Source organism: Fusarium mangiferae, assembly GCF_900044065.1.
Source record: "Fusarium mangiferae strain MRC7560 genome assembly, contig: FMAN_scaffold005, whole genome shotgun sequence".
Lineage (NCBI taxonomy): Eukaryota > Fungi > Ascomycota > Sordariomycetes > Hypocreales > Nectriaceae > Fusarium > Fusarium mangiferae.
This window is the reverse complement of record NW_024573925.1, coordinates 189,529-215,304: the sequence shown is the minus strand read 5'-3', so window position 1 is coordinate 215,304 and position 25,776 is coordinate 189,529. Positions and strand designations below refer to the sequence as shown.

At 47.7% G+C, this 25,776-nt stretch overlaps 9 protein-coding genes across 9 annotated transcripts; 6 read left to right on the top strand and 3 right to left on the bottom strand.

Moving 5' to 3' along the window:
- Nucleotides 1-142: 142 nt before the first annotated feature.
- Nucleotides 143-1,820, bottom strand: FMAN_06996 (uncharacterized protein; the record flags this gene model as incomplete). The annotated part of the gene is made up of 8 exons (XM_041830568.1): nt 143-474; nt 524-591; nt 639-1,024; nt 1,069-1,136; nt 1,190-1,226; nt 1,272-1,453; nt 1,518-1,653; nt 1,704-1,820. The coding sequence occupies 8 exons, from the start codon at nt 1,818-1,820 to the stop codon at nt 143-145; spliced, it is 1,326 nt and encodes a 441-aa protein (XP_041681218.1).
- A 1,515-nt stretch (nt 1,821-3,335) lies between these two features.
- FMAN_06995 (uncharacterized protein) lies at nt 3,336-4,156 on the top strand (the record flags this gene model as incomplete). Its single annotated transcript, XM_041830567.1, has 3 exons — nt 3,336-3,657; nt 3,707-3,808; nt 3,855-4,156. The coding sequence occupies 3 exons, from the start codon at nt 3,336-3,338 to the stop codon at nt 4,154-4,156; spliced, it is 726 nt and encodes a 241-aa protein (XP_041681217.1).
- Nucleotides 4,157-5,460: 1,304 nt separating this feature from the next.
- On the top strand, nt 5,461-7,374 carry FMAN_06994 (uncharacterized protein; the record flags this gene model as incomplete). Its single annotated transcript, XM_041830566.1, has 3 exons — nt 5,461-5,532; nt 5,586-5,962; nt 6,012-7,374. The coding sequence occupies 3 exons, from the start codon at nt 5,461-5,463 to the stop codon at nt 7,372-7,374; spliced, it is 1,812 nt and encodes a 603-aa protein (XP_041681216.1).
- Nucleotides 7,375-8,511: 1,137 nt separating this feature from the next.
- FMAN_06993 (uncharacterized protein) lies at nt 8,512-11,845 on the top strand (the record flags this gene model as incomplete). The annotated part of the gene is made up of 5 exons (XM_041830565.1): nt 8,512-9,124; nt 9,185-11,220; nt 11,283-11,321; nt 11,379-11,429; nt 11,612-11,845. 5 exons carry the CDS (start codon nt 8,512-8,514, stop codon nt 11,843-11,845), a joined length of 2,973 nt encoding a protein of 990 aa, XP_041681215.1.
- Nucleotides 11,846-12,221: 376 nt separating this feature from the next.
- FMAN_06992 (putative acetylxylan esterase precursor) lies at nt 12,222-13,004 on the top strand (the record flags this gene model as incomplete). Its single annotated transcript, XM_041830563.1, has 3 exons — nt 12,222-12,557; nt 12,610-12,789; nt 12,837-13,004. The coding sequence occupies 3 exons, from the start codon at nt 12,222-12,224 to the stop codon at nt 13,002-13,004; spliced, it is 684 nt and encodes a 227-aa protein (XP_041681214.1).
- A 1,815-nt stretch (nt 13,005-14,819) lies between these two features.
- Nucleotides 14,820-17,060, bottom strand: FMAN_06991 (putative NCP1-NADPH-cytochrome P450 reductase; the record flags this gene model as incomplete). The annotated part of the gene is made up of 6 exons (XM_041830562.1): nt 14,820-14,834; nt 14,883-15,158; nt 15,215-15,828; nt 15,965-16,649; nt 16,851-16,982; nt 17,040-17,060. 6 exons carry the CDS (start codon nt 17,058-17,060, stop codon nt 14,820-14,822), a joined length of 1,743 nt encoding a protein of 580 aa, XP_041681213.1.
- Nucleotides 17,061-19,048: 1,988 nt separating this feature from the next.
- On the top strand, nt 19,049-21,946 carry FMAN_06990 (uncharacterized protein; the record flags this gene model as incomplete). Its single annotated transcript, XM_041830561.1, has 5 exons — nt 19,049-20,347; nt 20,401-20,529; nt 20,579-20,629; nt 20,693-20,847; nt 20,905-21,946. 5 exons carry the CDS (start codon nt 19,049-19,051, stop codon nt 21,944-21,946), a joined length of 2,676 nt encoding a protein of 891 aa, XP_041681212.1.
- Nucleotides 21,947-22,108: 162 nt separating this feature from the next.
- Nucleotides 22,109-23,819, bottom strand: FMAN_06989 (putative homogentisate 1,2-dioxygenase; the record flags this gene model as incomplete). The annotated part of the gene is made up of 3 exons (XM_041830560.1): nt 22,109-22,425; nt 22,476-22,830; nt 22,887-23,819. 3 exons carry the CDS (start codon nt 23,817-23,819, stop codon nt 22,109-22,111), a joined length of 1,605 nt encoding a protein of 534 aa, XP_041681211.1.
- A 378-nt stretch (nt 23,820-24,197) lies between these two features.
- FMAN_06988 (uncharacterized protein) lies at nt 24,198-25,726 on the top strand (the record flags this gene model as incomplete). Its single annotated transcript, XM_041830559.1, has 2 exons — nt 24,198-24,377; nt 24,434-25,726. The coding sequence occupies 2 exons, from the start codon at nt 24,198-24,200 to the stop codon at nt 25,724-25,726; spliced, it is 1,473 nt and encodes a 490-aa protein (XP_041681210.1).
- Between the last annotated feature and the right edge of the window lie 50 nt (nt 25,727-25,776).

Sequence of the window (25,776 nt, the reverse complement as noted above, 5' to 3'; positions counted from 1 at the left end):
AAATAGATATAATGTAGATGGACTATTATGCTATGCTAATGCAGCGCTTTATGCTCCTAAGCTATTCCGATGCAGACCCATGAAACAGCGCCAATGCCGATGCCGAGCAAAATGATGGAACGCATAGATCTTCCAAACGCAATCATCTGGATGTCCCTGTCTCGCTCACACTCCCAAACTTTCTATCAACCTTCGCCGGACTAGGTTCGCTCAACAAACCCCCCGTATCATGCAGGACCAAGTCATCCGGTTCAACCAAAGTAGTTCCATCAGTCCGCGACATCTTGATAGTCGCCAGAGATCTTTGAACAAAAATTCCCTCTGTGCTACTGCTCGAGCTTTTGGGTAGAATGTTCCATGACCGTGCTCGTGCTGCGATAGCGCGGAAGATTGGCTGCATGTGAGGCATACAGGCTACCAAGATGCCTACCCCACTTTCGATATTGGACCATACGACGAAGCCTTGTGCGTCGGCTGTTGTTTGGCCGTTAGAGTGAGATTGGTGAGAATGGGGAATACGTACATGATGCGTTCAATGTTCTTGTGAAATCGAGTAGATAAGGGATGCGGATACAGCTGGCTGCAATGAGACTAACGAACGTTAGATAAACGACACAGGTCGTAAATGAAAGGCTTACAATATTCCAACGCCAAAGATCACCATAACGCCAGCCTTCTTTTTTGGTTGAAGCCCCAGAGAATACAATTGCGTCAATGGCAGCGCAAACATCCAAATATCAAGAGCAATGTTGACGCCAGCGTGAAAGAAGATAATTGCAGGGATATTGAGTGTGATCCCGCGAGGTGGATACTCCTTCCATCCATCCCAGAGCAAGTGAATTGGCTGTCGCTGCAGTGCGCCGCATATGGTGACGATGATAGTCGTGACGATGTTGAAGGCGATGGTGCACTTGATGATCAATCTGAATTTTGGGTCTGGGAATGTTCGGAGGACGAAATACAGTATTGAGAGTTTGATGAGACAGAGACTTAGGACGTAGGCGTATTGAACGACGAGGAGGTACTGTATTTGTTAGTCGAGGCTGACGGGCAAGTGTTTGGACTTACTATGTGGAACGTGGTAATCGTACTGTCGTCCAGTGTCCAGATATTCCGGCCCAAGCCTGCAAATGTCACTGTGCAGAGTCAGTAATCAGCGGGTTAGACATTTCCATAATTGGGGACTCACTCAAGCCCATAATGATGCATTGAACTCCAGTAAAGACCTAAGACGTTAGTAAACCAGTATGACGCATGATGAATATCCTTACCGAGGCCGCGATGATGAGGTAATCGTCAGCACCCCATTGTGAAAAGCGATACGATTTCGTGACAGTTCGAAGGACGATAGAAAACACCGCTATGCCAAGGATCGTGTAATTGATACCCCTAATGTTGTGATCATTGTCGAGCTCTGGTCTGCCGCAATTTGTCTGCTCAAGCTTGAGAAAATCTATCCATCCACCGTCAATGTGAGTAGTCTGATCCTTGCAAAGCCAACCTTGGGAAGCTCCTACCGAATAAGTCTCGTATCGGGCATGCTGTGTGGATACAGCTGGCTACCGTATTGCTGAGTCTGTGATCATCGCATATTCGCTCTTTGTTGTCTGTCGAAAATGTCGGCTCATCAACGAATTGCGAGAAACATTTGATCTACAACTGATTAATCAATCCATAGCGCGAGATAGACAGGGAACACGCACGGCACATTGCGACGCGTCTTCTAGCCGTTGAGCAGTAGTCGGCGAGCTAGCGCCGACTTGCTGGAATACACACGGTAAAATGAGAATGAATAAACGTAATATCGCGAATAGCTTCATGGTGGTCTACCTCGCAGGCGAAACATCGAGATGAAAAGCACCCAAGAACTTAAAACCCGCCGTAAGACGGGGTACACTTGTCTCATTAAGAATTCAGGGGCACGGACTAAGGCGGTTTTGCTTTGTCGACGCTAATCCGGGCGTACCATGTCTATTGGTCTGGATTAGACGAGATCTTCGTACTCTGAACCAATGGACCGTCTTTGTCCGCCAATGAGGACTCTCATCACACCGAATGGAGCTAGGGTAAGGGATCTTCATGGGATATGCTTATGCATTCCAGGGTTTACTGATTAGGCTTATTGTTGCTACGCTTTTGACGGGGAGATTGGCGGGGAGTTCTTGGCAGGGCCTGATTTGGCGTTTGGCTTGTCTGTTGGTGGTGAGGATGAGTCTTGGCTGCGGCAATGTTGCCGGCAGGCAAGCCATTAGATAAGTGTTTACGGTGACCACTTGCAACAGATATGATGTGAACGATATCTAGAGCACTTGAACTTCTGATATACTGTGTGGCTAAAATTATAGCGGCTTTACAGCAGAGCAAAGGTCAGAATATGGAAGACCTGTTTCATAAATGGAATACGAATTATCAAAATCGTGGCAAAGTCCGGGGAAGTTGGTTGACGCAGACGCCTCGTTGGGCTGACAGACATGCCGGATATTAGCTGGAGGCTGTAGGGTTGACATATTCGGATGCCGGCTGAACTTTATTGTTGATGGAATGAAGGCTTTGCGGATCATGTATGCCCGTTGATCCACATCGAGATCTGGCACCTGTCTAGATCCGGCAAGGCGCTCAGTCTGGAAGCGTTCACTTTATGGGAAGCTGCAGATAACAAATGCAGGCGTTATAATGTGATATCCGAAATTTGAAATATTGATTCCAATGATTGTTAGTAGGTGAATTAATTGATGGAAAGCTAGTTTACAGGCGTAGGTGGCCCTTTTTGATGGATGCAGGTACCTTTATTGGAACGGCTGGAACAGGAACAACAACCTGATCATCCATGTTGTTCCTCTGGATGGATCGTGCACTAGCGCGTAGGGCACGCAAATAGCATATATATACGTTACTTTTGAAATAATATCTAAGGTAGTAATGGATGATTTCAGCTGCGGAATGGCATTAGTATTGCAGACTGTAGTCAATGCTTTAATCGCTGTGTCAAAAACCTGCTGGTCTAGGGTTGGCACGCACCGGATAGAGGAATTAGATAAGCGGGAAATTCCTCCTGTCAGCGGGAAATCGTCAGTGGAGACATTTGACGATCCAATCAAATTGGATACATGCTGCCAAGTCTTGAGACGAACTGGGGCTGCTAACATCAAATTTGTCCAAGCAACCGAGAATTATGGAAACGGTTCCGAATATGTGGAGTTTCAGATCTATATAAGTCTTGTCTTTCCGGACCTCGGCATTCTATTGAGTCCGAAATTGGGTCAGTATTTATTGGAAGCTTCTCCCTTTTTCAGCAGCATAAGATTTGTTGGTCAACCTGGCAAAAAACACCAATCATGTCTCGGATATCGCCTCTTTTTCGCCAACGGCTAATTCTTGCACCTAAAGTAGCAGCCGGAGTCTCAATTACCGGTGCAGCAAGCTTTCACCTCGTCACAAGAGAATGTTACTTTGAGCCCTTTGGACCGGAAAATGGCAGATCGTTGTATGAGCATCCGCTGCTGACGCTGATCAATCCTTGGAATAAACCGGGCTCTGCCGACTCATGTGTGAGAGAGGTGCCGTTCGACAAGCTGGATAAGGCGATTTTGGAAGATGCAAAGAAGGGAGGGACAAAGCTGGTTGAGAGGTTCATGGCGGGAATGTGGGGAGGATTTGGTAAGGCTCACAAAACTCGTATTGCCGGCGTGATGCTGATGGTGAGCAGGTTATGGTATCCAGAGAAGGATTATGACACTCTTCAAGAACGAGGCGAACAAGAGTGACTTGTGGGAGAAACAGGATCTTCTGGCATCTACCTATGAACCAGGTATGCTATGCCTGATTTTGGTATCCCTTCTTCTGACACGCAACAGGCACATATTTCACCAACCATTTCGTTGTTCTATCAAAAACACCAACATGTATCACGTTGAGAGGCTGCTTTGATCCTCACCAGTCACCTCCTTCACCGATGGACGTTGACAATCTCGTTGAGATTCGCGCAGAGCTCGATGACGCAAAGCAGGTGGCCGTTCTCAAACTTCAGTGCATCACGTTTGATGGAAGGAAAGAAGCGAGTGACGAGGAGGACCCTTTTGGTGGAGTTGGAGGATGGCTTCACAGACGGTATTCTACGTTACTTGTGCAATCAGGAGCCAGGAACTGCCTGGAATGAGGATGTTGAGGGACATACGATATGAAAGCAAAATCTCTTGATAGGACGCAGTGATTTGAGGCTGGATTCAAGACCCCTCCAGACCGATGCAGATCAGATCCTCATGTAAAATATTCAGTCATACCACTCATACCCGCAATTCTACATCTATGACAGCCTGCCAACGACCTATTCCTCCCCCATCATCGTTCATCGATAGCATCGACCGGCACTGCAGTATCTCGCGGTATTTTTGCAACATTCCTTCTTGCAACACTTCTTAGTCCGGCAGCAGAAGTTGCCAATGGAGCACTTTCGGGGAAACTTGGCAGGGCAGACTTTGGCAGCAAGTTGGAGAGCCTCGCCGTGGGACAGGCTGTAGCCGTCTTCGCCGGAGGTAGCGAGGTCTGGGAGACCCTCGGCAGTGCTGATGGCGGGGCCAGCGGCGGCAAGGGGGATGAGGAGGAGGAGAGCGGTGGTGAACTTCATTATGAGAAACTGCGGTATTAACCGGGACAGAGAGAATGAGTCGAGGTAGCTTGTTGAGGGCGCGGGTCCTACCAGCGGAAGTCGGGGTCCTTTATAGTTATCCGACAGACCTACAACCTGGATTCGGGTAAGATTGCGCCGCTGCTAGTTGCAGGTGACCATCGCGAGCCATACATCAACTTGTCCCTTGCGGTCTCTATAGTCGCGCCTCTCGCACTCCTAGCTCGAAAAGGCATGGTGATATCCATGAGGTTACATCAAGGGACGTAAGGCTAGTTTCACATAAGAAGTAGGATGATCTTGGCCCAATCTTCGATTAAAGCTGAAAGTTAGCTTCATCTGTGCCGTCTTACAGCAGCTCTTAGCTTGCCTAGTTGGCAGTTTGCAGGGTCTCGAATGGTACGGTGGAAAGTAATTAATAACTCAAGCTTTTCTGTTTAGATCCTTCGGTGATGTTGGGCATGAAAAGGATGCCTAGACTAATTAATGACAATTTATTGGTTGGGATGAGGTAATAAGTTGGAAGCTTAAAATGAAGCTTCTCCGCAAATCACGAGCAGGTCTAAATAAGAATTGGGCGTTCTTTGTTCGAGGTAAAATGCCCATGTACGACGTAATCTGCAATGAATAGTAAGGGCGTTGTAACCATTAGATACGCGACGAAGTTATTGGCTTGTTGAAGCTGTGGCTGGTTCGCCCCCTCAATCATGTCCTTGTTCTTTGTTCTGCGGCGGACGATTACTCAGCGAAACCAACCTCCTCGCTGTTACGATGCTACAGAAAACTTCATTGTTCTCCAATATTGACCGGCGAAAGCTAATCATATAACTCGTCCGATGGCTTCTCCCAACTTTACTATTATTTTTGAGGCTGGAGGTAGGCGATATGTTACCACAGAAGCCATTCCTGTACGTTGATCCACCCAACACCATATGAACTTTACATCTGACCCCTTGCTTAGTTCCAGTCCCAAGACAACACTTCCCCCGAATCTCAACTCGTGACCGTCTTCGCAAACCTCGACGGTGTAGTCCTTAGCGAAGCGTGGCTGGAGACATACCTGGATAAGCTGGATGGCTGTGATGTGTATGATCGTAGCCTGTCCCTTTCAGGTGTCATAATTACTATCCCGAATCATGGTCTAGATGTGCCTCAGGATTCATGGGAATATTTGCAGGAACTTGGAATGAAGTGGTTCGAGATTGTCGTTGAAGGCGACGAAACCCATCTTCCTACGGGTCCTTATTTCTACACTGATCAGAAGCTTCACCCCGTCTGTAGCTTGTACAATGACGAGAAGGAAGCATTTTTCTCGGGGTTGAAATCGAAACTGGAGTTGTAAGTAACTTGCTGATTGAAGCCTCTGCCTACCACTGATACGGAAAAGGCCACCATTGACGGTGTTTGAGCAACTCGGGGCCGCAAGTACATCTAATAGCTGTCTTGCCATAGCTGTTCCGTCTAGAGCACCAACGCTCGTTGCCAGCTCCCTGCCAAACTTACGTGTTGCAGTAAAGGACTGTTTTCTCCTTCGCGGCATGAAAACATCACTTTGCAATAGGGCTTACTACGAACTCAGCGAGCCTGCAACTCTCACAGCCGACGTGATCCAAGCACTGATCAATGACGGCGCACAAATACTGGGAGTGACGAAACTAAGCTCAATGATAGCCCGAGAAGAGCCCATGGATGCCGTTGACTTTTCAACAGCCTTTAATCCTAGAGGAGATGGGTATCAATCTCCCGCGGGGAGTAGCAGTGGAAGTGCTGCAGCTGTTGCGGCTTACGGCTGGCTTGATTGTGCGATCGGCACAGATACAAGTGGAAGTGGTCGTCGGCCGGCTTTGGTGAATGGCGTTTGGCAGTTCAGGCCTTCTCATGATTCTATATCCTTGAGGGGTCTGGTCAAGACTTATGCAATGTTTGATACGCCTTGCGTGTTTGCGAGAAGTCTCGATGTTATACGGCGCGTCGCGAAGACTTGGATTGCAGCTCTATTGGATGTCAGGAAACGACCATATCGTCTCTTCTACCCACTAGATTACCTTCCAACAGGAAATCTAGAACAAATGAAGATTATCGACTCTTTCATACAAGATCTTGAGACACATCTTCCAGCTACTATAATCCCACTCTCTATCAGAAGCTCTTGGCATCAGTCACATCCACCAGAGGCTTCTGGCGACATTGAGCAGTATCTCCATGATGTTATTCGGAGAACCTTTTATTATCAGTTCTACCACTCAACAGCAAGCTTCAGACAAGTATACGCCGAGAGACATCATGGCCAACAACCTTATCTAATCCCCTTTGTTCGACGAAGATGGACTCTAGGAGCCTCTGTTTCCGACGCCGAGCATGAAGAAGCTACTCAAAGGTTGCTTGTTTACAGAAAGTGGCTGCACGATCAATTCTTCGGGGACGAGAACTTTGAGACGTTTGTCATTCTTCCTGTCGCTGAAGTCAAACCTGTCTATCGTGACGAGAAGGTTGAATCACCTAAGACTCAGTCAGCATGTGATCAACTATTTTTACCGCCAATTTTTGGAAGCCCCGATGTCGTTGTGCCAATTGGAGAGATGCCGTACCATTCCAAGATCAGTAACAAGATTGAGTATCTGCCAGTGGTAGCCAATCTTGTCGCTGCACCTGGTCGGGACCATGAGCTTTTGGGGGCGGTTGATACAATTCTGGAGAGGTCTGGACGGTCCAAGGTGGTTTCCACAGGGTCTAGTATATTTGGTTCATGATATGGCAGGATTGACTCGACATGCTGTTAGCGATGGCGAAATAGAAGCCATGAGTCTCCTGCTAGATGCGAGAGAAGATCTACAGATATAGATCAGAGTTGTTAGGCACCCAGCGCCAAGGGTTGCATTGGATAAAGGGCATCATGAGTCACCGGAAACGAATCCCACGTTAAAAGGTTGAGCCAATAAATAATATTCCGAGCCAATATAAGGTCTATTCTAAAGGCAAAGGGCGCGGTAGATTGATAGATAGTGAAAGCCTATGACACCCCAACGGGACATATCAAGCCGACAAACTGAAAGAACTCGATTAAGGACACGGTAGATGTCGTGATAATATTAGTGATTGCCGTGCGGTGACGAATGAGCAGGGTAAGAACGCCGTAGACCGAATTAGTAGTGGAAATGATAAAGTTGGGAGATGAGATCTGATGAGTTTCAGGAATTACTGGAAGTTTTACGTAGCGAGGCCTAGTAGGCATGCTATTGGCACACACCTACTGTACCGATTAGCGTCGTGATATTTACCGATTCTATTTTTAGATCATGTGTCTCACATCACAATCTCATCTGTCGCAGTATTTAGGCTGCCCTGCTTTGCACGCAACGGACTTTAGTCTTTTGCGTGCCACGTCATTACCCATACAATAAAGACCTTCCTGATAGGCTTATTGTGCGCAGCTTGGCGGTCAAGAGTCGGTCGATGAAAGTGCCCTGCCAAGCAGGCTGACAGCCTTGAAGACCTGGGGGTTGAAAATCACAATGACAGAAAACTTTTACTGGCTGGAAAAAAGTACTTGCTGCAAGCCACAATCATTTATCCTATCAGGATGACACAGGCCCTGGAGCTGAAAAAGTCTTCACGGATGCACATCCATTGTTGGCCATTTTGTTGAGTAGCGGTGTGATATCGTGCTTAATTTGAATCTCACAATGGGTTCCCATTATCGCCTTTTGATGAATGGATTAACCTACAAGTGACTTAGTTTTCCTTCTTTTTCTCGACTATCACCATCTTTAACTTTTTTCCTTTGCCAGCCTTTTCGATGCTGGTAAATTAATAGCGAATTCGCACTTTTCGCTTCCGATATTTTTCACATCCATTGATTATTACTCGCTGCCCTACTTGATCACCAAATGTCAGGCATCGAGGTAGTCGGTCTAATCTCTGGGATTCTCACAATTCTTGAGACTATCGGCAAGCTTTCCGATGCGCTCAAAAACGCCAAGGACCTACCACCAGCATTTCGTGAAGTGGCCGACAAGTTACCCATCGTTCGAGACATCCTCCAAGCTGTCGAAAAGTACCTAAGCACTTCCGCCAATCAAGGAACGAATGAGGCCATAAAGGCGGTTCTGAAACATTGTAGAGAAAAGGCCGAGAAGTTGGAGAAATTATTTAAGGCTGTTGAGCCCTCTGAAGATTCATCCAGTTTCAGGCGTTATGCCTTGGTGGTGCGGTCTCTAGGCAAGGGACACCGTGTGGAGGTCTTATCTCAAGGGATGATGGAGGATGTGAAACTTTTGGTACAAAACCATGCGGCCCAAGCAGCCACTGAGGCTCAGGTTGCGAAGCTCTCCGAGGCCATTCGGGCTATGTCGAGCATGGAGACCTCACTACCAGAGGAGGAAGCTATCAGCCAAACACATTATGGATCGGGAGATAATGTCGCTGGGAATAAGTACGCCGGCAATCATAACGAAAACAGCGGTTCCGGCACTGCTTACTTTGCCCCAGTTACACAGCATGGTAAGGCTTAGCAATTACAAATATACTTCTGTTTCGTGTCACTGATCCATTACCATGTAGTCCACTCCCGACCGCCTAGAGAGCTGAGTCTGTCGGAGCTTCTCCTCAGATCGCTTTTCTTCAAAGAAATGAGTGCTCGGCCGACAGAGATTAAGACTGAAGCTGCCGGTACATGCCATTGGATTTTCCAACACAAAATCTACCAGACATGGGAATCCCGCGATCGATCTCTATTGTGGATTAAAGGGAAGCCTGGTTCTGGGAAGTCGACGTTGCTGCGATACGTTCTTGACAATACCATAGCATCGAAAAACCAGAAAGAGATGCCTCTGGTCCTTTCCTTCTTTTTCAATGGCCGTGGTACCGAACTCCAAAAAACGCCAGATGGCCTCTATCGCTCGCTCCTCTGCCAGTTGCAAAGCAAGATTCCTGGGGCACTAGAGGCCATGGAAATAACATACAGGCAAAGATATATTCATCTGGACATGTCCGACGAGAGCTGGGAGTGGAAAACCTCTGAGGTCCTTCACTACACCCGGATCGCATTATGGAAGACTTTGGAAACTCATCCCATAATATTATTCGTTGACGCTCTAGACGAATGCGGCCAAAAGAGCGCAGAGGAATTGGCTGACGAGTTCAATTCTCTACTTCACAGACCCTTATCGGACCGTCTAAAATATTTTCGTATCTGCTTCACCTGTCGTCACTATCCTATTCTCAACCTCAATTGTACGCTCGGGATATGCATTGACACAGAGAATGCGAAAGACATATCCCTCTTCGTTGAGAATAAACTGAGTTCATTCCAGGAACAGACAGGGTCTAAGATTGCTGACTACATCTCGAAGCACGCCGAAGGCGTATTTCTATGGGCGAGTCTTGTTGTGACCAGAGTGTTGAGCCTCTATCAAGAGCAGATAGGCATACTAAAGATCGAGTCTGAAGTCCGCCAGATCCCTCAAACCTTGGAGAAACTCTATAGTGAAATCATCGACAGAATTGAGCAGGACTCCATCGACCTTATCGAATGCATTTGCTTTGCTGCAAGGCCTTTAACTCTGCTTGAGTTATATTCGGCTGTGTCTCTAGCTCACCAGGAGTTTGAATCGTTACTTCAATTCGAAAATGAGGAGGAATTTCGGATCCACGCCGCGGCCATGGAATGGAGAATTACAAAGCTCGGGCGCGGACTCATCGAGTACAAGCCCACTGAGGGAATCGTTCATTTCATTCACCAGTCTGTGAAGGACTTTTTCGTCGATAAGGGACTGCCATCTCTCCATAAAAGCACTGATACAGAACAAACAGCCATATCAGCACACTATCGACTGACTCAGATCTGCGTTCGATACCTAGAGATGCTCCATGCTCATCTAACGGCAAATGAAGATCAACGGAGAAAACACAAATGCGAGTCAAAATTTCCCTTTCTATCATATGCGAAACGTTGGTGGACATTTCATGCAAATCACATTCCGGAAAACCTTCAGGAATCATTCCGTTGGCCCTCAGATGCGTCTCTGGGCCGCTTCGGTCAAACAAGTATGAGATTTGGGCATTTGGTCATAAGTGTGTCAAAGGACCAAATTGAGAAAAGAATGATCCATATAATATCTCAGAATGGATGGATAGGAGCCTTAAGAGGTATTCTAACGAGGGCAGATGAAGTTGGCGTCAAAGCCGACTTGGAAGTGGAAGACTTTTGGGGTAACACACCGCTTATTATTGCAGCAGGATCTGGTCACGTGGCTGTTGTGAAAAGCCTTCTGGACAATGGCGCCAAACCAGACCGGAAAAATTGGGTTGGGAAGACGCCGCTCCATTATGCTGCTGAGCATGGTGATGTGGGTATTATAGAGCTATTTCTCGAAACTGGTGGTTGGCGAGGTAGGGATGATATGGATGAGGATGGTTACACACCACTTTCCTATGCTATAAAGAGGGGTAATATCGCCGCGATCGAGCTTTTGCTCAAAATAGGCTCCCAAGTTGACCATAACTACATGGTGGAGCGCAGGCGCCGTTCTCGGTCAATTTATCTGCTAAGATGGCTGGTGTATAGTGAAAAGGTTTCGTCTCCGAGCATTATTGCGGTAAGTGATGCTCCTTGAGTATTACTGAATGGGTATTTTGAAACTGACATTCGTTTCAATAGCTTGTGCAGCTAGGAACTGTGTTGCTTGGATTAGTTGGGGTGATGAATACCTAGTATGTCAAGAAGAGAATCGTATGCTAATATAACTACGCTTAGATTGGACGATGGGCGTGCGGTGAAGCAGTTGTATATCTGGCAACTGGTAGGGTAAGTAATGGCATGTGACGATGACAGAATGCATGCATTAATATTGACGTTCATATCTATAGCTTATCACGGCAGTAAATATTTTCGGTAGCTTAGGATTAGGGGCTTGGACCATTTGGTTTGTGGTAACGAATATGTAGTCCACAAAGAAGAGAATCGTATGCTAACAGAACCACGCTTAGACGGTCTGGGGGCCGCGAAAATATACGGAAACGAGAAAGCCCATAGAGAGGTGGAGAACTCCGCTATCTCATGCTGCCGAGCTAGGTGACGAGACAGCTGTTCGTCTCCTACTCAAATATAACGCTCGACCAGAAGACAAGGATAAAGATGGCGAGACACCTCTATCTCGAGCTGAGAAGAAAAATAGAAAAGAGGTCATTCAGATCCTTCGCGAAAGTATGGGCCAAGGATAACGCTAGGAGGTTTTGCAAGAAGTCTGTTCATCGGGCCGTCGGCTCGATCGGTTCCTGAAACTGTAACGTTAAAACGGACATTATTCGATCCAAGCTTCGGCTGTTATAAAATGTCATGCAAACTGCTACAAAAGATGTTTCAGACAGATTCAGACCCATTCAATCTTAATTACCCACCAATGCCTCATCCCTGTCTGATGAAACCTGTCAATCAGGTTGAAACAACAGCGAGGAATCGTTCGTATGTCAGTCGATTAGCTCTTGAAATATTCATGCGTTGTGAGATCCTTGTTTATTTCCGTGTTTAAATAGCAGACGAACGGCCTCGATTTCATCTGGCAACATAACTATCCCTTAGTAGATACACATCGTCAAAATGCGCGCTTCTCTCGACTCCACTCTTCTTATCTTAGCCAACATTTTGGCGGTCAAGGCTCAGTCGTGTCCTGACATTCACATTTTTGGCGCTCGTGAAACTTCAGTTGCACCGGGTTTTGGATCGGCTGGCCAACTAGTTGACATGATCAAGGCTGATCACCCTGGCGCGACTTCAGAGGCTATTGACTACCCTGCTTGTGGTGGCCAGGCTTCATGTGGTGGTGTTCAGTACGGTGACTCTGCGAAGCAAGGTACACAAGCTGTTACCACTGCTGTGAACGGTCTGAACCAGCGTTGCCCTCAGACAAAGATTGTTCTGGTTGGTTACTCTCAGGTAAGAGCTCTCACTCGGTCATCCGATATTATTGGTAACTAATGGCAAGTAGGGCGGTCAAATCATGGACAACAACATCTGCGGTGGGCCTGACTCTGGGGCTGGCATATCTGATTCATCCGTTCCTCTGTCCGCCAGTGCAGTCCAACAGGTCAAGGCTGTCATCATGCTCGGGGACCCTCGATTCGTGAGCGGTCTATCTTACGGAGTCGGCACATGCACTGCCGGCGGTGTAAGTTATATCATCGCTTTCTATGTGACACTGCTAAGAATATACAGTTCGATGCCAGACCTGCGGGCTTCACTTGCCCCAACGCAGACAAGGTGCAGATCTACTGTGACTCTCAGGATCCCTTCTGCTGCAATGGAAACGACTCCAACCACCACCAGCAATATGTCAGCATTTATGGAAAAGAAGCTTTGGCATTTGTTAACAGCAAGCTCTAAAGGGATTAAGAGATTATAGCTAAGAATGAATACAGGTTCAATTCCAGATTCAAACCCCAAGACTTCCCTCGGCATGCAAGACTATTCTTCGACATTGTTACACTAACACAGTTTGCCCGACAATCTAAAAACCAGATCCCGACAAGTTTCACATTTACAATACTTAGTGGGGCTCGAATACTTTCGAACCCCTTCAATTTGGGGGATGAGTGTATTTCATTTCAAGGTCGACCTTATTGAGCATCTTTGTTCTACAATCATTTCCTCACCGTAATCAGCGATGGGGGAAGGGCGGCTTTAGCGCAGAGCACTGATCACAGTAGCTCTAAAAAGCCTTTCGGCGATGTAAATACCTAGAGAACAACTCAATTCGATCATGTTTTCTTCCACTTGCCAGTGTCCGTAGACGACAAGCTCAATTCGTACAGAGCCAACAAGGCACTGTGCAGTGAATCACTGTGAGTGTACCGTTGTTCCACCGACAAGTGGCTTTGTTCAACAAGAGCGCTTTCGTTTGTTCACGTCCCACCTATCTCTCTCTCTATCTTTCATTTATGTTCTTTACTTTTCTGTGTTCTGGCCAAAGACTATATAACCTCACAACCTCACAACCTCACAACCTCACAACCTCACAACCTCACAACCTTACAATCCCACAACCTCATCAGCTCACAGTCAATTCTTTCATCACTCTTCTATACCTCGAACGAAAATTCATTCGCAAACATGGTCAAGGAGTACTTTCTCGCCCCAAACTTCACCACCGGACCACCCCCACAGGGACCCATCAAACTCGGCACCATCCTCGGCGCCCTTGATGAATTTTATCCTCTGAACCAGCGGCATGTCCAGGCGATCCCGGCCTCGCAGCTACTTCCTGTCGAGACTCAAGAGTCAGTCGATATCGACATCTACAACCTTCACTCGAATCATCATCCTTTGACTGAACAAGCCTTAGGTCTGATTGGTCGAGGCCCATGTGCACTCGACCGACGCCGCGAGGGTGATTACATGGTAGTCTCATGCAAGCATCTCGATACCCTTGCCTTCAACCCGACCGAGTCCTACGTCAAGGATACCATCGAAAATCTTGGCGAGTCTCACAAGCCATCAAGCAGGTACAAGCGACCAGTGTACATGGTCACAGGACTGAAGATTGCCCGTGGTGCGTCTTCCTCATCCAGGTTCACTAGCCGCGTGGCTTTTGGACGCGACTTTTCTCTTCCTCGAAACCGCCTCGTCTCGTTAGCCGTGAACCTCGCCAGTGACAGAAAAATCGTCGTGCAATCCCGCTTTGGTGAATCAGACTCTTTCATCGTCGCATTCAAGGTCGTGCAGGTCTGGATAGACCACAAGGGAGAGGTCAAGTACAAAGAGTACAACAAAAAGGCTGTGATGGAGTTCCAGGAGTTGTCTGAGGATGACACTGCCCCTACTTTTCCATCCGATGGCAAACCGCTGGCGATCTGACTAGCTAGTAAGTGGAGAACATGTTGGAGAGGCCAGAAGGATCTGTAGTCGCTAAGGTCAATATCGTGTCCTTATCACCCTTGTTAGCAGCCTGAAGCTTAACCTTACAGGCAACATTTGACTACATAGTACTTCAGATCAATTGGATTCAACTTTCGATCATCAAAATCCGTTATATTACTCCCGTCTGACCATTTAAAGAAAACATGTGATAGTGATTTCAAAGCGGATATTAATAAGGTAATCCTCAAGTGAAGCATAGTGTTCATACACCCTAACGTAATTGTAGCCATCGCGATTCTGACCTCCAATGTCACTAGATGTCTATCTACTATGGCTCGTGTGCTACCAGACATCCTCCTATCACCATGTTAGCTAGACTGATCAGAACGACCACGAGACACAAACCTGATATCGATGTGAATGTCGCATATCGGACAACTCCCTCTGTGCATCATCCAAAGACATACTGGTCTCAGAAGCAAGGACCTTGCACAGGGTCTTTGTCACTCCCCTGCCCATGCCCACATCGCCGCAAACATACACATGCCCGCCGTTCTGGATAAGCGAAGCTATGTTCTTCGATTGCTGGAGTATAAGATTTTGAACGTATACCTTGTGCTTCTGCTCTCGCGAGAATGCTGTGTACATCCTGAACTTAGAACCCAGCTCAGAGGCATATGCCTTTGATGACGGGCATATTAGTATTACACAATCATAAAGGCCACAGGATAACTTACCTTCCACTCCTTTTCATATAAGAAGTCTTCAGTCCTCTTGCGGCAGCCATACAATAGCGTCATGGGCGCAAAACCCTTCCCTTGTCGATGCATAGCGACCCGTTCTCTGACAAATCCACGGGAGGGGGCAACGCCAGTGCCAGGACCAACCATGAGGATGGGTATTGCCGGATCAGACGGTAGTCGAAATGTCGAAGTCCGGACAAAGGCTGAGAGAGAGGGCTGTAAGTGAGGGCGTTTCGTCGGCAACGTGTAGGATATCAGCTGCACTCGGCTCCTTAACATAACTTCATTTTCGGTGGAAGCAACGTCTAAGATGAAGTTCGTCGCAACGCCCGAGAAATGTCGGTTTGTCTTTTGAATGGGAAACGACTCGATAGCGACAGTGATAGACACTTTACCAGCATCAAGGGTGGAAGACGAAGATATGCAGTAGTACCTTGGCTGCAGCCTCGGCATCGCCTCGATAATGATTGCGAACGGTAACGTAACCGTCTCTCCTGAGAACAAAGTCTCCATCGTGGAAGCAATGTTATAAAAGTTACCCTCTGCAAGCGACAAGAATGCCTCTTTATCTTTTCCGAGTTGGCGAAGCTTCGTCTTCTGCTTAGTATCTGAAACAGAATTCGCAATGGTAGATACGACTTCACGGGAGACAGGCCCGCAGATATCGATGTAAAAACGAGCCGCGGATTGGTAGCTGCATGGAGACGGAAAGGGCGGGCTCAGATCATCCGAGAGGGGTCTTACACGAATTGCCTCGTGTCGCTTGTCCCATAGCCCGAATATCCTCAAGAATCGCTCGACTTCGATGTCGGAATTGATGGTCGCCGGTCTGATAGTCAAGTTTGCTGTCCTTGATATCGAGCTCGACATGTATGTAGGACCGGCCACCAGCATCTGGAAGAATTCTTGAGTCCCAAATAGGTGCGGAGCAGTGGTTTGTAACTACTTGTGCCTGTTGTTCGAGGTTCCTGTCTGTGTAATCCGCCTGGAAGATTGGGCCATGGTGGTTTGGTATCTCGACCACCTCGAGAGCAGGCTCCCGCTCTCCAGCCTCTTGCTCAACCAGATCAAGCGCTTCCATGACATGAGGCCACATTTTATCTTTCCACTCGATGAAATCTTCGGCGTTTGTTCCCTTGTCGTCATCAGCTTCCCCAACAGGGCCGAGGCGTCTGGCACCGCAAAGCTGTAGTCTCTCATCGACTTTACGGACCACAGCGTTGAAGTGGGCATAGCTATTATTTCCCAACCCAAAAGCGGAGTATGAAAGGTTCTGAAGGCCATGTTCCCGAAGCCTGTCGAATGGTCCATTATCGTCCTTGTTCGTTAAAAGGTTATAAAACTGTTCCGAGTTATCCGTTGGCTCCCCGTCGCCATATGAAGCAAGGATAAAGAATACAATGGTATTCTCAGGCAGTTTATGCAAGTTCTAGTAAGTATACTCGTCGATCTCGGCGACTGTGGCACGTAGGGAAAATCGGGTATGGGCTTCACGCGCCAGCTTCTCGGCGAATTCCTGTGCGTTTCCGCTTTGTGATCCAAACAGGACCACGCAATTCTTTTCTTCCTCTTATAGTCTCTTAATAATGCATTTATGGCTTGAGACATCAGAGTCGTCGTCTGTATCTACCCCAAACGACTTTGCTTTTGTCGAGGTTTGGAAGAGGAGGTCGTGCAGGGGACCGAAATAGGCGATTAGAGAGACGAGCACCGCGGTTAACACCGTCGTCATCGCATCGAAGACAGGTACATCCCCAGGAGCCTATCAAAATATCTTAGGTATGTTGAACGTAGGATAACATTGTAAGGGGCTGCTTACGGTTGCCGTTTCTGCTTCCATTCTGAAGAGGTGCTTGGTCAGGCTTGATCAATGATGGAATAACTTCGTCCTGCAGAAGAGATAATTAACAAAGTAGGTGCTTTTGATATGCAACTTTAAATTTCCTTATGGAGTGTGTAGGATACGAATAATCTAACACTAGTCCGCAAAGGCACATCATCCTTTGGTCGGAGCAATGTACATACAGAATTAGCTCGTGACGGTCAAAGTTCGCCGAGACGTCGATTTCGGACCAACTTCACTTGCTACCAAGTGCCGAGGGCGTTAGTATTTCCCTTAGTGAAGTCGCGTGGGGTCCATTCTTTTGTTTCTAAGAATTAGGCAAATTTTGAAGAAATGTCCTAAGGATTAGACGACATATGACGACATTTAGAGAAGATTGTTGGCCCTGTGCAAGCGGATAAGCAAGCACTTCGTCTACAGGCGCTCCTGGTACCACCGTTATTGCCTGTCACTAGCAATAAAGTAAAAAGCAAGAGAAGAACATACTAAGCATTCAGTCCTGCTGCTTAAGGTAATCTAGCTTAATATACATTTACTAAATAGCATTTTAAGCTCTAGTTATAGGATATCTACTTATAAAAGCTAATAAGGCTAAAATATCCTATATTGCTATTTAGATATATTCTTTCCATATAGTATTATAGCTCTTATCTTAGAATATAAGCTTAAAAGATTATAAAGACCAACCTAAGTAATTCCAGACCTTATATACCAGGAAACTTAAGAGAGCAGAAAGAGAATACCTTCGATCCTGACCGCTATCTGTCTCATACAAAGCGAGCCAACGAGTATGCCGTTGGTCCAGATTATGAGACACGAGATAAGTCTATCCCTCAACAATAACATATAGAGCGACTCGCTAACCTTGCTTTTACATCACTATGGATATGATGCTGGACGTCGTATCTGCCCTGGAATTCATCTGGCTGAGCGCAGTATGTGGCGAATCACTGCCAAGTTATTGTGGGCGTTTGAGTTTTCTGAACCAATTGATCCCGTAACGGGGAAGGTTAAACCGCCGGATCAAGATGCATATACGTCGGCGAACTTGGTGTGTCCACTACCCTAGAAGGTCAATATCAAGCCCCGAAGTGCGGCTCATGTTGAAGCTATCAAGAGGGAGCTTGAGAGTGCGGAAGCCTTTTTATCTCAATATAACTAGTTACAGCCATGGCCGGGTTAGTCTTTCGAAATATTATCTATAAATATCAATTTTACTCAATACTTCCATCGGCAATTGTAGTAGCGCGTTAGCTTTGCTAGAGCCCATCTATTCTTGTCCCACATACCATCATGGTCATGCTCATGGAAAGCCCCACATTGATACAGGGTAGGTAATTCTTTGCCAACGCCCGTTTAACCGAGCTATCAAAGCTGTTATTAAACTCTATCATCAGGATTGCGGGGTAAAGGTCATCTACTCAACTCGACACAATCTGATTCGCTGCTTTGGAAAGGCTGAGCCTCTGTAATCCATGTACCCCGGATCTTCCGCTTGACCTTGTTTGATCTGCTTCGGCAGATGAAGCGGTACCAGGTTGAGAGCAGAGCCCAGACCGCATTTCTCCTTCTCAGGGGTTGGTTAGATGCCTTGCATGTGAGACAGAAACATCAGATGAGAGATTGATGTTTTCTTACCCCGCGACAACCCCAGATTTCGTCATTGTACCGACTGCACCAGCGGAGCCGCAGCTTCAGAGCATTGTTGATGGACCTTTGCATGTTTAGAGTGTTCATTTTACCCTGCGGAATAGTTTAGAACTCGTGTTTCTTATCTGATATTTTCCCCCAATGCCAACTGCGCGTCTTTAGGACCATGAAAGGCTGCTCATACTGTCATCGAACGTTCCACAAGACAGAGCATCTTCTCCGCCACGAGCGCAGTCGTAAGATCATCCCCACATGGAACCATCTCAATCGCCAAATTGACCCATGCTTAGATACAGGGGAGAAGCCATATCGATGCGATACATGCGGTCGCGGCTATGCACGGAGGTAAGAAGTCATCTCTAGTCTCTGTCACCACTGGTATTGACCGCCATAGCGATGTCCTCCTTCGCCACGTTAGATACTTTCACCCAAACAGCGAGACTTCACAAAGAGAGCGCCGACGATCAGATGTCTCAGCGAACGAGAAGAGCCGACAGCGCCGACAGAGTGTCCTGGCCGATTCCATAAACGTGTGTTCAATACCTCCGCCGGAGCCGGAAGAAGGTTCAGAATGCGAGACAGATCAGCAGGATAATAATCATATGCGCGATAATGAGCAGCCGCAACAACAGGAGGATAGTTCTATAACTGTCGATAATTCGATGGTGCAGTTTTCAACATCTGATCTTGATGCGTTGGCTACAGTATCAATGCTCCAAGCTCTCCACGAACAACCGACTGAATCAGCGAAACTGGCTTTGGAAGACTCTTTCGATGGTCGACGACCTGCGAACCACTCCCCTGCTATTGGTCAGCATGATAATGAACTATCGCCGATGGGCTTCTCGCATCATATGGTAGAGACGACACTAGAGACGACACTAGAGACAGCGACCCCTACCTTATTCACCGCCAATGCCGAGTTTCTTAGTCCTGGAGTGTCGTTGAGCACCAGGGCAAATGTATTCCATTCTCACACTGCAGCCTCGTCAGCTCCTTGGGGAAATAATGAAGCAGCCCTCACATCAATGAGCAATACGGATTTATTGCATTATGCTGGTGCTTTGGAATTCTTACAACCGAACCTCAGTCATCTAGACTTTCTTGATTTTGGTCTCGGCGAGACTTCACCCGGCGTCCGTGGTTCGCAGGCCTCGAGCAACAGCGTCGACCCTGTCAGCAGCATCCCGCTGGAGCGCTTCGCTAGGGTTGCTGCGCTATGGCCCCGGAACCGAACGCACTCAGCAAGTCAGATTGCTTCCAAAATCTGGGCGGACGTGGTGAACTACCGGGGCGACGGCATCTTCACAGATGTCTCTATTTCACAGTCATCGCCAAGCTCGACAATCGGCACTGAGAATGAATCGCGATGGGGAATGGACGAAGAAAAGAGACAGGATCTCATCCGAGAGTTCGGTTCGCCTGGGTCCAGCGTTGACTTTCTACCGGCGCGACTACTAAATCTCGGTCTCACTATCGCCTTTCGACAGCCTCATTCTCTTGTCCCGTTTATTCACCAACCCACGTTTTCAGCAAAGTCAGCATCTAACTCAGTCGTCTTTTCCTTGTGTCTCTTGGGACTGGCCATTCTCGATTCATCATATGTGAAGCCTTTCACAGCACACTACTTGCCTGTAATCTCACTGCCGCCCGTATCCGAGTGAAGTAACATACTGACTATGTACAGGCAGCTACCGAGAAGTGCTGTTCACAATTAGCGACACCATCGTTCGGCCCAGAAGGGTTGGCACAGCTCGTTGAGCGTCTTGCATCGGCGGCATTGCTACTGATGGCTTGGTCAATAAGCTCACCACATGTAAGCTCCCCTCTCGGACCTTGGGATTCGATGCTGAGACTGCTTGTAGGGTTCTCGCGATACCTTTTTATCCAGGATGCTTTACAACCAGACGATGAACGTATGTTGAAGAAATACCATGTCACTCATTCCGGTAGAAGCTGACGACATCATGTACTTATAGCTCGTGAAAATGTCGGGATTACTGATGCCACGACCTTCATCGTTCAGCATCGACAATCTACTCAGTCAGGCAAACTCGGCCAGAGCCATTCATGACCCAGCGCAGAGCGATGACTGGGCGTGGAAGGCATGGGCTCGAACAGAAAGCTTCAAGAGGTATGCTACGCTTAGTCCCTAAGATTTGCAAATAATGACCATGGTGATTGTATGAAGATTAATATCGACGTTGATCATGATCGATGCATGGTGGGCCTCAAGACTAAACACAGAGCCACTCATCTGTACTTCCGTGGTGCAATTGGAGATGTCGACGTCGATCGACCTGTACCGCTCTTCGTCAGCAAGGTCGTGGAGGAGCTGTCGCAATGCTGGCACAAGTGCAACTACAGACCCTGTTACAATACGAATGCACACTCCGTCCATCACATTGACGCCACTCCAAGAGACGTCGCCTATTGGAATGACTGGCTTGCTCTCTGTTGTCTGGGCTCGCATTCTCCAGCATCAACATCAAATAAGAGGAGCAAGTGACAGCAATAGAGAGGGGCTTACCGCAAGTGTGGATGCATCGACTGAGACTGGTAACAGCATGTTACGTGTGCTGGGCGACATCTACACAAACTACTCGAGGTTTCTTCGGTATAGAAATCCCAACTGTATCGCGCAGTGGCACTTCTTGAACCTCAATGTACTGGCCAATCTTGAGATCTTCGAAATGGCCTCTGGTCGCAACGGAGCTGAGAGCGCATACGCTGCATTGCAAGAGATCTCCAATTGGAGTCAGACCCAACATGCACGACGAGCCTGTCTCCACGCCGCGGGGATCTATGTCGCCATGAGTCGTCGAAGAGCAAACGACGGCGTTATGCTGCATTCCGATATGTCTTTATTCACAGCTGCGCTTGTCCTAGGACTTTATGTGTTCATGATGAAGCCGAACGAAGGACATACTGATGCTGACACAGAGTCATTCGAGTTACTCAACGATGTTGACTGGACAAATCTTTGTGATCCAACGTCTATAGTAGAGAATGCTGGGGATAACACCGCCAGTCAGTTTATACATAATGGAGGAAGTATTAGCTTCTCTGGAACAGTGTGTGAAGCGGGATATAATGCTGCCAAGATGATCTTACTCGAGTTTGCGAGCTTGTTAGAAGAGGTTGGGAAGTGGAATGCGAAAGAACTGTGCCATATCCTACGGATAATGAGCGACTCTTTGATTGAAGTCGACGACCGTTTGGGAGGTGATTGAAGCCATTCAACATTTGTAGTATTGGTGGTTTTGCAATTAGCACAAACATATATAAAGGTTCGTTACTGAACGACAAGATACCATTCAAACGCGAGAACCTATAGCGCTATTAAATACAAATACAAGACATATGTTCGCTCAAGATAAATCCACAAAGTTCTCCTAGTTCCAAACCGCTGCATCGACTGCGCTGAGCTTTGCATGGCCATTAGTCTCATGGGGCAGGACTTGCGTAGGCTGACCCTTGGCATCAAGCAACTGAACCGAATGATAGTAGTCAACCGCCTTCTTCTGGTTCACCTTATCCTTTGCAACACGCTCAAGAAGCTGTTTGGTCAAAGGATGTGCTGAGAAGCGATCGGGAAGATTATCCCAAACTCGATAATCAGTGGCTTGTTTGTGAAGAACACCACAGATCTCTCGAGCATACTCTGTGAACAGGAATGTGCGTGATGACTCAACCATGATGGTCATTTGATCTGTCCCCAAATCAGTAACTATATAATATCTCTCACGGCTCATTACTCACTCTCCAAGATTCTACGTGGTTCATTGTGCTGCAAGATAGCTTCAGTAATATACTCTTCACCAAACCCACCATGGGGAGTATGTCCACCCTCGTAACTGCAGCCACCGGGCAAGAAGTCATCAGATCGACCGAGACCTGCTCCATAGATGCAAGCCAACATCTCGGTTGCGCTGTTTCGATGATAGTAAGGTGCGCGCAATGAGTTGCTCGCTACGTCCCAGCGGGGACCGAACCAGAGATAGTCTGCGAGCGGGACGTGAGGGTCAAATGACTTTGCTGTTAGAACAGTGTTGATGCTTGGGTCTGTGTGATCAATACTGGTGCTGTTCTGAGATGCGAACTTTGTCAAGTCGTACTGTGGTTTATGTAGTTAGTATGGGGCTTACTTGTATCGCTTTGCTGGTAGCTCACCTTGTAGGGAACTGCATTCCCATGCCATGCAACAACGTCAAACGGACTGTGATCCTGACTGATGGCAACATGCTTTCCGTTATTTTTGACAACAATTTTAAAAGGAACATGGAGGTCCTCATCGATATGAGCAACAGGATATAGAAAGTCTCTTGGGTTTGCCAGGCCATGTCCTCCGATAGGTCCTAGATCAGGCAGCTCCCACATAGATCCCCAAACTTCAGCGATATGGCCACGAGCAACAGGCACACCGTCTGCAAGATTGATTCGGAAGCGTACACCACGCTGGATAACGCAAATTTCGCCTGGCTGGACGAAGAGACGGCCCATCTCGGTTTGGATGTCTATGATGCCGAGTTGAGGAGTGATAAGAAAGTCGCCGTCTGTGTTGCAATATGCCTTGTTGACCATAGAGGCATTGATAATATAGACATACACAGCGATGCCCTGCCGAAGATTGGGATCACCGCTTCCAGCAAGTGTATGCAACCCATCAGTAAAGTCAATCGTCTCATCATCTTTCGGCAATGGAAAAGGCGACCACTCAGCCTGCTGATACAAAGGCTCAACCTTAGGATTCAGCGACAAAAAGCAGTTCTCAATATGAGACTTTGTCTCAATACTCGAATAACCCTGATGAGCAGCTGATGGTCGAGCACGATACATGTACGTGCTCATGTTGAGGCCGCGAGGAGCTGCGAAAGCAGAGTAGGTGATACCCTCAGTGTACAGACCAAAGCCTCTGTCTTGAGGGTTGTTTTGGCCGGCGGGGAGAGTACCGGGGATGACCTCTGATTGATGGCGGTTACCCCAGCCTGCTTGGTACTCGTAGGGGTCATTCTCGCGGGTGGGCTTGGTGCGCTGGAGGTCTGTGTAGTGGAAGACTTTCTGGGGATCTGTGGCGGGCTCACGTCTCTTGATAGCGGCGACCATGCTGATGTTTGATGTGTAATTCTTAGGGGTTTGATGTGGTTGTTCAAGTCGAAGATGTTTTGAATCTAATCTAATGGTTTATTTTCCTTTTATTCTCCGGACACGTTAGTAGAGAGGTTCTATAAGTCCCATGTTTATTACCGAACGGCAGATGCACGAATGGGCCAGTAAGTGGGAGACCTGACGTCGCATGTGGGGATATGGAGCTCCCACATAATGAGACCTTCAGAGGCATCATCCTTACCCCTCAACCTTAAGATAACTCGTATGTTTAATTAATTTACAACGTGTGGGACTGCCAATTAATATCAAATTACGGTAGTTGCCTGGTTACTGTGCCTAGAGTCTTACCATTGGGTTTCCTTTCTACTGCCAATCATGCTGCGCACACGCCAATCTTGCAGGGGACTCACCCAACTCACTCGTCAAGGTCATCCACACCGCTGGAATACGTGTATACAGCTGCCAACGCTTGTTCAGCGCCGCGCAATTGGCTCAGTCAGCGCAATTGACTCTGTGATATTCCGGAACTTGTTCGGTACTGACGAGATTCGAAATGTAAGTCACCGTCTCGACCCTCTCATTCATTGGCATTTGACTAATTGACTTTACAGATCTTTAGCGACCAAGCTTACATCAACAGATGCGTCGACGTCGAGGCTGCTCTTGCTCGAGCCCAAGCCCAGTGCAATGTCATTCCAGCCGATGCTGCCGCCGACATCACCTCCAAAGCCAATGCCACCAGCCTCGACATGGATCGGCTACGCAACGAGACTGATGTTGTGGGCTATCCCATCCTTCCTCTTGTACGTCAGCTGAGTGACATGTGCGGCTCTGCTGGGAAGTATCTGCACTGGGGTGCCACAACACAAGATATTATGGATACCGCAAGCGTCTTACAGATCAAGTCTGGTCTCGATATCGTTGAGACTAAGTTGACAGGCGTTATAAATGCCTTGCAAGACTTGGCTGTTACGTATCGTGATACGCCCATGGCTGGAAGGACGCATCTCCAGCATGCACTGCCTGTCACCTTTGGCTACAAATGCGCTGTGTGGCTATCAAGTCTGTATCGCCACAGAGAGCGACTTCAGCAGCTTAAGAGTCGTGCTCTTGTTGTTCAGTATGGAGGTGCAGCGGGGACTTTGGCATCCCTCGGTGATGGCCCAGAAGGCGTCAATGTGAGGAAGCAACTCGCTGCGGAACTCGGCCTGGAAAACCCATCTATTACCTGGCATGTCGCCCGTGATGGTATCGCTGAAGTGACCAACTTCCTAGCCCTCATCGGTGGCTCCCTGGGTAAAATCGCCCTGGACCTAATCATCATGTCCTCCAACGAGCTCGGCGAAGTCGCTGAACCCTTCGTCCCCCACCGCGGCGCTTCCTCCACAATGCCTCAAAAGCGCAACCCCATCTCCAGCGAAGTCATCCTCGCCGCCTCCAAAATCCTACGCTCCAACGCCAGTCTCGTTCTCGACGGCATGGTGTCTGACTTTGAACGCGCATCAGGACCTTGGCATCTAGAATGGGTAGCCATACCCGAAAGCTTCGTCATAGCAGTCGGAGCCCTTCACCAAGCTGAGTTTGCGCTTGCTGGCCTTGTTGTGGACAAGGAGCGTATGGCGGCTAACCTCGCTTCTACAAGGGGACTTATTGTTGGTGAGGCGTTGATGATGGCGTTGGCGAAGTATGTGGGAAGACAGGATGCGCATGATATTGTGTACGAGGCTTGTAAAGTGACCATCGAGAATAAGGATGGAGGCACGCTGCTTGATACGTTGAAGAAGGATGAGAGGGTAACTAAACATCTGCCTTGGAGTGATCTGGAAAGGCTCTGTGATCCTATTAATTATTTGGGATCGGCGCAGCGTATGGTTGATGATACGTTGGCGGAGAATGCATCATAAAACCTTATTACATATACATCAATAGAATATCATCGATTTGGTCTTTGCGT